This window comes from Eptatretus burgeri, chromosome 3 (assembly GCF_056783735.1).
Source record: "Eptatretus burgeri isolate ZD-2024b chromosome 3, Ebu_testis_v1, whole genome shotgun sequence".
Classification (NCBI taxonomy): Eukaryota; Metazoa; Chordata; class Myxini; order Myxiniformes; family Myxinidae; genus Eptatretus; species Eptatretus burgeri.
In genome coordinates this window covers 110,938,346-110,947,574 of record NC_140963.1, presented here as the reverse complement: position 1 = coordinate 110,947,574, position 9,229 = coordinate 110,938,346, and the positions used below count along the sequence as shown (strand labels likewise).

The following is a 9,229-nucleotide window of genomic DNA, read 5'->3' as shown; positions in this document are numbered from 1 at the left end:
AGTCTGGGTCATAGTTTGAGATTGCCAGTCTCATACAGTCCATCAGATGAGCATCTGTGAGATGAGTGTGATACTTGGACTTCATGATTTCATCTGGGAAAAAACAATCTCACAGAGGTCTGTGGAACCAAAATACACCTTCACCTTGAGTGCACAGGATGTCAGAAGAGGGGACTTCTCTCTGTGTGCAAGTCCAAGTCCCCAAAAGTCTTTGTCCCTTGATCTAACTTTTAGCTCTATGTAATTTTACATGGTGATTATGTCCACTTCAAGTCCACTGCTTTGTTCAAACACCTGAAATTTTGCTGTCAGTTCCCCAATGCCCACTTGAAGAAAAGGATACGAGACAAACATAATGATTTGTTTCATCTTGTCTACCTCCTGGAATCATCTGTTGAATTCCTTTTCCAATCTGTTCAAGTGGTCACAGAATTTCTTTGGATGGAACAGTTTCTCTGACGTTTTGTAGGATTTTCTCCCGTCGGTTGTTATCTCAATTTGCAGGAGGTGGGAGGAAGCTCTCCCAGAACTCAAAATCTCCACCTCCTATTTTTTGGTAAATGATCATGATTCATGAACCAAACTGTGAAACTTCGTTCTCATATCCTCGTTCCAAGGGCTCTTTTCAAAATCTTCACTGAACATCTGACAGCCTGCATCTGTAGGTCGTTTATAGTGACATTCCCTGGAATGATATAAATATAATCAGTAAGGGTTTTCTTTATCATTCCTGGAGCTCCAACTCTCACTAGTATAATTTCAGCTTTATTCAATTTCCACTTGCTCTTGACCTCATTTTTCAGATCCTGGTATGTGGTCATTTTCCTGATTTCTGTGGCAGTTAGTCGAAACTCATTGGGAACTGAAACCTCGATCAACAATGCTGACTTTTCCTTTTTGTGTTTGAGCACTATGTATGGATGCAGTGCTTTGTTTGCAATGTCCACACTTGATGGGATCATCTTGGCATGCGTGAGCATTATAAGTTCATTTTCAAAGATCAGATTTAGTTTGAGTTTCCATGATTATTCTGGGACCAGAATGTTGAAATGTTTAGAGATGTGCCAGTGGATTACTCCACAGACGCTGTCATGTCTTTCTGTGCACAGCTGTTCTGACATGAGTTTTTTACATCCTGAAAGGAGGTGACTCGTACTTTCTGTTTCTACCCCACAAAACCTGCATTTGTCTGATTGGCTCAATCCAACCATTTCCTTAAAGGCATGAGTGTATTGTCCTTGGTCTTGAGCATTTATGATTACTCGTTGGCCATCCTAATTAATTTGACCTATTATTAGCCATTCCAATGAGCCTTCCTTGTCGATCCCTGTTCTATCAAGCTCTTTTGGAAAACTTACTGCTCTTTTGTCATGCTCCTATTTGTCAGAGTATATCTGCTGATATTTCTTTTTGTAGTTTTCCTTTTTTTCTTTGCAATCGTTGGGGCTGTGTTTGTTTCTCTTTTGTTTTCCTGGATAGTAGCCAACACTTGCACCTGTTTTTGGAAGTTTGTTGCTAAATGGATTAAGGATCCCTTTTGTGGTGTGTTGTTTTCTTTCTCATATACAAATGTCATCCGATAGTCTGTTGAGCTTTACACATACTCTGCTAGTTCTACACACGTTGTTCTGTGCACTTGGTAAGGCTCCATCAAACCACCTCCTCCCTCCTGTGAATAGTTAGAAGTTTCCTTGTTTTGGTGTCTAAATTATTGATCTCCAATTGTGGCCAGTTTATAATTGCACAACTATATTGGAATACTGGCACTACAAGTTGGTTTATAGCTTTGGTTTTGTTTCTTGAGGAGAGAGATGACTTTACAATTATTAAGGCCCGGTCACACTTTGACGTTTTAGCCAACGCATGCCGATTTTTGAATTTTTTTTTCTAAAACGCTAGCACACGTTGAATACGTTATGGGTAAGTTTTGATAACATTGAGAGCACGCTGAAAAACACTGCCATACGTCGTTGTACGTTGGCTTTAAACGTTGTACTTTTTGGTTGTCCTCAAATTTTTTCATGCTTGAAATTTCACGACGTATGCCAGCGTATGACTCACACGTTCCGCTATGCTGGCCACAGGTTGTATGCACGGTCTGCGATCGTTGACAGACGTCAACACATGCTACTTGTTAGTTAATCATAAGTTGAGACACGCCGAGGTAATGTTTAGCGTACCCGAAACTTATTTCTAACCTATGATTAACGTGTTGATGGCACGTTACGCGATCGTTGCCACACATCGACAGACGTTACTTTTAAGTTACTCATAGGCTGAACGACGTCGGTATAATGGATCGTCCTTGCGTCAGCGTCCACGGCCACGGCCAGGACTCTTATTTGCAGCATTCTTCAAACTTTTCTTCGGCATGACGAGGATGTTCACACTTCGATGTCTAGCTTGGCTATGATTCCAATTGTCCATCGGCAGCGTCTATTTAAAATAGTCGAGTTTGAGCGTTTTAACATGTTCAGAAGAAACGTTTCAAATTTCAAAAGCCCAGCGTCAAAAAACAAAGGCGAGTGACAGCAATTTAAATCGTTCATTGTAAACAATGAAAATAGCTGAGTGGTACCGTTTAAAAGTCGTTGAGTGTAAAAAAAATCCAATTGTTGAGCGCAAGCGTCTACTTTCAATAGTGGAGATGCAGCCATTTAAATCGTTTCGTTTATCATTTAAATCGTTAAACGCAAGGACGATCCATCATAACCCACACCCTCCCCCTCACACTCACCTACTACTGCCAACATGAACAAACTACTACTAATACTAATACTGCTGACATGGACATTGACTCAAAAAGGACTCGAAAACACTTCCCCTTTTATGAACACCATTTTTATATACCAATTCCCAAAACCGCTGGGAACACGTCTTTATATGGCAGTTTTATGCTAGAAACACATTAATTTATTTTTTTTGTCGACCGGAAGACGTCATTGGAATACGTCTACATACGTCGATGTGTGTTGGGACTACGTAAAGAATTGGTTCAAAGCACGTCAAACATAAGTTAGAAATAAGTTTCGCGTAAAAAAGACATTACCGCGACGTGTTTCGACTTATGAGTAGTTTATAAGTAGCCTTTGTGGACGTGTGTAAGCGTCCACATATCGTGTGTACAACCTATCCCCATCGCATGTGGAACATGTGTCATACGCCGAGTACGCCGTAAAATTTTGAACATGTTTAAAATTTATTGACGTACTCAACTTACTACGACGTATGATAGCGTACTTTAGCGTTGTACTCACGTATACCAAACTTACTCATACCGTATTTGACGTGCCCCAACGTTTTAGACACATTTTTCTTAGGTCGGCATACGCTGGCAAGATCGCCAAGGTGTGACCGCGATGTTGACACTTCCATTTCTACGGCAGTTATGATTCGAATCGTTGTGCGTCAGCCTTTTAATAGGCTACGTCACGACATCGTCAGCGATGCGTGCAACGCGCTATGCCTAAGTTAGACTATCGTTGGGCATCGGTTGTGTAGGCCGACAACAGGTTCAGCAATCGTTGGTATAAGTTATCTATAACACAACGAAACGTTCTGTGTCCGTTACCAATGCGTTATACATAAGACCAAGTCGCTATGAATACGTCCGAATCTTTAAAAAAAAACATCAAAAGTTCAACGTAAGCCAGCGTTTTAGATACATTTTAATACGTTGCCATCGCTGGCTAAAACGTCAAGGTGTGACCGGGCCTTTAGTCTTATTCTGCGCAAGTACTCTTTGCTGATTATTTTACGTATTGTTTTGTGTGATACCTGGGGGCCTTCTTCGATCCAGAGGTATTTGTAAGATGCTTCATTTTCTAGTTCCTGTATTGTTGTACTTTGATTGATCAAGATGTTGTCTGCTCTTTTTGTTTTTCCTTGTACCAATGTGCATTTAGCACATTTGTCAAGACAAAACTCCATTTGAATATCTTCAGAGTACTGCTTTACTAGTTTCAGTTGATCTGCCAATTTCTTATCATTCGGTGCAAAGAGTTTTAGATCATCCATGTACAGTAGATGTGTCACCTTTCTTGTTTCTTTGGTTATTTTTCTGTGGCATGTCAGACTGTATCCATACCCATGTTCATTAATGAGGTTACTCAGTGGGTCCAGAGCAAGACAAAAAAGGAGGGGGAAAGACTGTCACCTTGTAAGATACCATGTCATATCTTTCGTATCTTTACTCCTGGGATTTCAATCTTTCCTTCCAAGTGAGGTTGTATCAGCGTTGTGTTCCAGTGCGTCATTGTTTTCTCAATCAGTGTGACTATTTGGGGGTTAATTTTGTATACTTGCATACATTTTATAATCCATGAATGTGGGACACTATCAACGGCTTTTTTGTTATCTATCGAGGCTGTGGATAAGTTGGTTTGTGGGAGCTTGCAATTTTCAAGTCTGCTTTTAAGGGTATTCCCATGGGTGGGAATTGCAGCCCCCAACAAGCGGATGTTTTTCTTATTTCCTGTGAATTTTCATTCATGCAGAAACTGATGGAGAAAAAAAATTTGGATTAGCTAAAATGTAATCTCATACATGTCGTTACATAGATGATATTTGTGTGGTTCACTATAATTTTTTGTATATATATATATGTGTGTGTGTGTGTGTGTGTGTGTGTGTGTGTGTGTGTGTGTGTGTGTGTGTGTGTGTGTGTGTGTGTGTGTGTGTGTGTGTGTGTGTGTGTGTGTGTGTGTGTGTATACGAGGTGTGTTCAAAAAGTGTCCGACCTTAATTTTTCGTGCGTAAACAAATGAAGCTGGGGAGGCGTGGTTTGGTATGTAGCCAGGGAGGCGTGGTTTGGTACGTATGTCGGCGATCCTAATTCGTATGAGTGAATATTTTAACGCCTGTAGAAGCTGTCAGTCGCCGACAGACCGTCGATGAGTGAGGAAGTGTAAGTGAGCGCCGTCGGATTTTCGTTTTTGACAAAATGACGGAAAAACTTGAACAATGCTGCTGCATCAAATTTTGTGTAAAGCTTGGCGAATCCTAAGTGGAAACGACCCTCAAGATTCAACAGGCCTTTGGGAATGAAGCAATGCAAAGATTGCTCTCCCTCATGCACAGATTTATCCCCTCTCGTGTTCAGTTGTCTTACCCTTCCTCCCGCCCTTGGTTTACTGAAGCTTGTGGCGAGGCAGTTGTCCTGAAACAACTTGCCTTTGCCTCATGGAAAGCAAACCCAACTGAGGGCAATCTCAGTTCTTTCCACAAAGCTCGGAACAAGTGTGTATCTACCCTCAGGAGAGCCAGAAAACAACATCTTTCTCATCTCAAGTCTGAGCTCTCAAACCTCTCTCCCTCCTCAAAATCCTGGTGGCGTTTAATCAAATCTGTTTCTGGTGTATGTTCCCCCTCCATCCCCTCCCTTACCTCAAATGGCCGCACTGCTGATTCCACACGTGATAAAGCTGAATGTCTAAACTCGGTGTTTGCAGCTAAATCTTGTGTCCTAAACCCATCACTATCTCTACCCACTTTACCCAGTCGCACCCAACTGTCCCTGGACTCTGTATCCTTTTCTCCTGACAAGGTGGAGAGCTTGCTTTCAAACCTCGAGTCAGATTCTGCAACCGGTCCAGACGGCATCAGCCCACGTGTCCTCAAAGCCTGCTCTTCTGCTCTTGCTCACCCTCTCTCTGTTCTATTCACCCTCTCATTTGCCCAAGGTCATCTGCCATCTGCTTGGAAATCTGCTAACATCACTGCCCTGCATAAAAAAGGTGCAAAAACAGATCCCTATAACTACAGACCAATCAGCCTTCTCCCAATCATCAGCAAGGTGATGGAATCCATCATCGCTTCAGATATGAAATCCTTCCTCTTCTCCAATGGCTTGATTTCCAATCATCAATTTGGTTTCAGACCAGGTCACTCTACCCTGGATATGCTGCTTCTGCTCTCCTAACAATGGATGGAGGTCCTCAATGCCAGACAGGAAATCCGAGCCGTATCCCTGGACATATCACGTGCTTTTGACACAGTCTGGCACCCTGCCCTACTCACCAAACTCTCTTACCATGGTATTCAAGGCCATCTCCACTCATGGCTCGCAGACTTCCTCTCCTGTCGCAGTCAACGTGTGGCCCTAAATGGAGTTCTTTCATCCCCTCTTCCTGTGCAGGCTGGAGTTCCTCAAGGTAGCGTTCAGGGCCCTGTTCTTTTTCTGGTTTTCATCAATGATCTCTCGGACTCTCTGGTAAATCCTCTATTTCTCTTTGCCGACGACTCTACCCTCTGCCGTACCATCTGTCATCCCTCAGACCGGCAAGCAGCAGCTTCTTCGCTCACTGCAGATCTGGATAAAATCACAAACTGGTCCAACACGTGGAACATGCCTTTCAATCCAGATAAATCTCACACTCTCACTATGTCTCTTCGAAAGGACCGTTTACAAAACCCCCCCATCCACTTTCTCAACAATCCTCTGGAAGAAGTCTTTTCTTTCAAGCTTCTAGGTCTCACTATCTGCCATGACCTTTCCTGGGAAAGTCACATTTCCAACCTCGCCTCAAAAGCCAGTCGCCGACTGGGAATCCTCCGCCGTGCTAAGTCCTTCCTCGGCCCTCTTGAGCTCCTGACCACTTACAAAGCTTTTGTCCGTAGCCTGATGGAGTACTGCTCTCCCCTCTGGGCTGGTGCTCCTGCCTCCCACCTTTCTCGGCTTCACGCTGTCGAAACCAGGGCATTTAAGATCATTGGCATCTCCCGCAATGAAGCTGAGTCTTTGGGCCTCTCACTCAATCACCGCAGGTTGGTCGGTGGTCTTTCTGTCTTCTACCGACTCCTCTCCAGCCTTGCCCCCCCTGCTCTCTCTGCGATTTGTCCCCACCACATTTCCACAGGACGCTCAAGGTCCGCCAACAACCCACTTCTGGTAAAACTACCAAAATCACGAATCACTGCTCATCTTCACTCTTTCATTCCTCTTTTTTCCCGCCTTTGGAATAAACTTCCTCACTCTATTCTTTCCCATTCTTCCCTCCAGGCTTTCAAAACAGCTGTTCACCACCACCTCTTATCTTCCCCCATCCAAATCCTCGATCTTTTCTACCCCCGATAATCCACCCAAGCCCACTTCCTTCATTTCTCCTGCTTTCCTTCCTGAAAGTCCCTGAAATGTCCATCTTCTCTTCGCCATGTTCCCCGTCCCATCCCCATCCCTCTCCCTTCCACAGTTCACCGAATGTGTCTGTTCCCCACTGTTTTGTCCCTTCCACTCCCGCCCCTCTTGTCTCATGCCTCCTTGCTGTGAGTTGTGTGTTAGCTCTCATACGAGCCTCGACCAAGGTATACAAAAAAAAAAAAAAAAAAAATGGGCACCACACAGATAAAAGAGTGGTACAACTGCTTCAAAGATGGTCGCACATCAGTGGAAAGTGAAGCAGGTTCTGTTAGGCAATCAACATCCCGAAATGAGATAGTCATTGACCAAGTGAGGACCCTGCTGATGCAGGATCGTCGAATCACGATCAGAGAACTTGCAGACGAGGCGGGCGTCAGCATTGGATCCGGTCAGTCCATTGTGACTGAGGATTTGGGCTTAAGGAGAATCTCAGAGAAGTTCGTGCCAAAGCTGCTCACGATCGAGCAGAAGCAACTCCGTTTGGAGATCGCACAGGACATGCTGGAGACTGTGAACAGCAATCCCAACTTCTTCAACACAGTGATCACTGGCGATAAGACCACAGTGATCCGTCATTTTGTCAAAAACGAAAATCCGACGGCGCTCACTTACACTTCCTCAATCATCGACGGTCTGTCTGCAACTGACAGCTTCTGCAGGCGGGAAAATATTCACGCATACGAATTAGGATTGCCTACATACGTGCACCAAACCACGCCTCCCTAGCTTCATTTGTTTACGCACGAAAAATAAAGGTTGGATACTTTTTGAACACACCTCTCATATATATATATATATGTATATATATATATATATATATATATATATATACATATATATATATACATATATATATATACATATATATATATATACATATATATATATATATATATATATATATATATATATATATATATATATATATATATATATGTATATATATATATATATATACATATATATATATATGTATATATATGTATATATATATATACATATATATATGTATACATATATATATATATATATATATATATATATATATATATATATATATATATATAGACATATGTAGATAGATATGCGGCGAGCCGTCGAGAAGAAAAGGTTCGCCCAGTCGCCGAGAAAGAGGAGAAAAGGAGGAAGCCTCGTCTTGCCTGCTGGCATCTCGTCTGGTCCGTTCCCGTGCTGGCTGGCATCCGTGGCGTCGTTCCTGGTCCCAGGTTCTTGGTGCTGCGTTGTTGGTGGCGGGTTCGAGTCCCACCACCGGACAAGCTCGACCAGACCGCGCGAGGCGGACAGGTGCAAGAATAGGCTCCTGCCCTCAGCTCGCCTTCAATCTCGAGCCGAAGGGCTGAAAATAGACCATCGAGTGTGTGAATGTACAGTACAGGAAAATAGTACAGGAAATCAATAGAGGAAAATAGACCATCCATTTCTTTTTGGGTGTGTGTGTGTGTGTGTGTGTGTGTGTGTGTGTGTGTGTGTGTGTGTGTGTGTGTGTGTGTGTGTGTGTGTGTGTGTGTGTGTGTGTGTGTGTGTGTGTGTGTGTGTGTCCGTGGGCCCCGTCTTTAAGTAGAATTGATTAAGTGTTTTTCATTGTACATTGTTTGCATTGCTTTTATTCGGACAACTCTGCTCTTTGTGTGCTTCCCTCCCCGATTATTGTTTCTAAATAAACCCCCATGTTAAATGTTCCAGTTCATTGTTTGTGTTTTCTTTCATTAGCCTAGCATGGTGCATATTGAGAAATAGTAAGACCGTTGGTGCCATAAGTTGTCATTGGGACCGGCGCGGCTCTGGTAACTCCGCTCGGTTACGCCAGATCCGAGTCGGTACCTGCGACTTGGTTCGGCCATAGTCGGCCGAGGGTGTGATTTCCCCGGTAATTTGACGACGTGGGTACTTAGGTATATTGAAATTTGGCTATTGACCCTACCAAATTTGGCTGTAAGAGAATTGGCGGTCAGGGTCCTTTAAGTGGCCCGTCAACTCTGGAGTTATCCGGGATGACGACCTTTTAATTCCGGGTGTTCGGTGGGAGACGGCTCTACTGCTCCACCCAGTGGTCGTGTATCGCCACCGAAC

General features: G+C 43.3%; 1 protein-coding gene across 2 annotated transcripts in view; it reads right to left on the bottom strand.

Moving 5' to 3' along the window:
- Positions 1 to 8,796, bottom strand: part of LOC147030721 (putative serine/threonine-protein kinase MARK-A) — a 138,267-nt gene extending 129,471 nt beyond the window's left edge. The window contains exon 1 of one of the 2 annotated variants that reach the window (XM_085875023.1): positions 8,299 to 8,796. In XM_085875023.1, the coding sequence (XP_085731149.1) occupies positions 8,299 to 8,577 (279 nt within the window). In that variant the 5' untranslated portion in view covers positions 8,578 to 8,796. The remainder of the gene's footprint in view (positions 1 to 8,298) is intronic. The other variant, XM_085875024.1, reaches the window with a different exon arrangement.
- Positions 8,797 to 9,229: the final 433 nt, after the last annotated feature.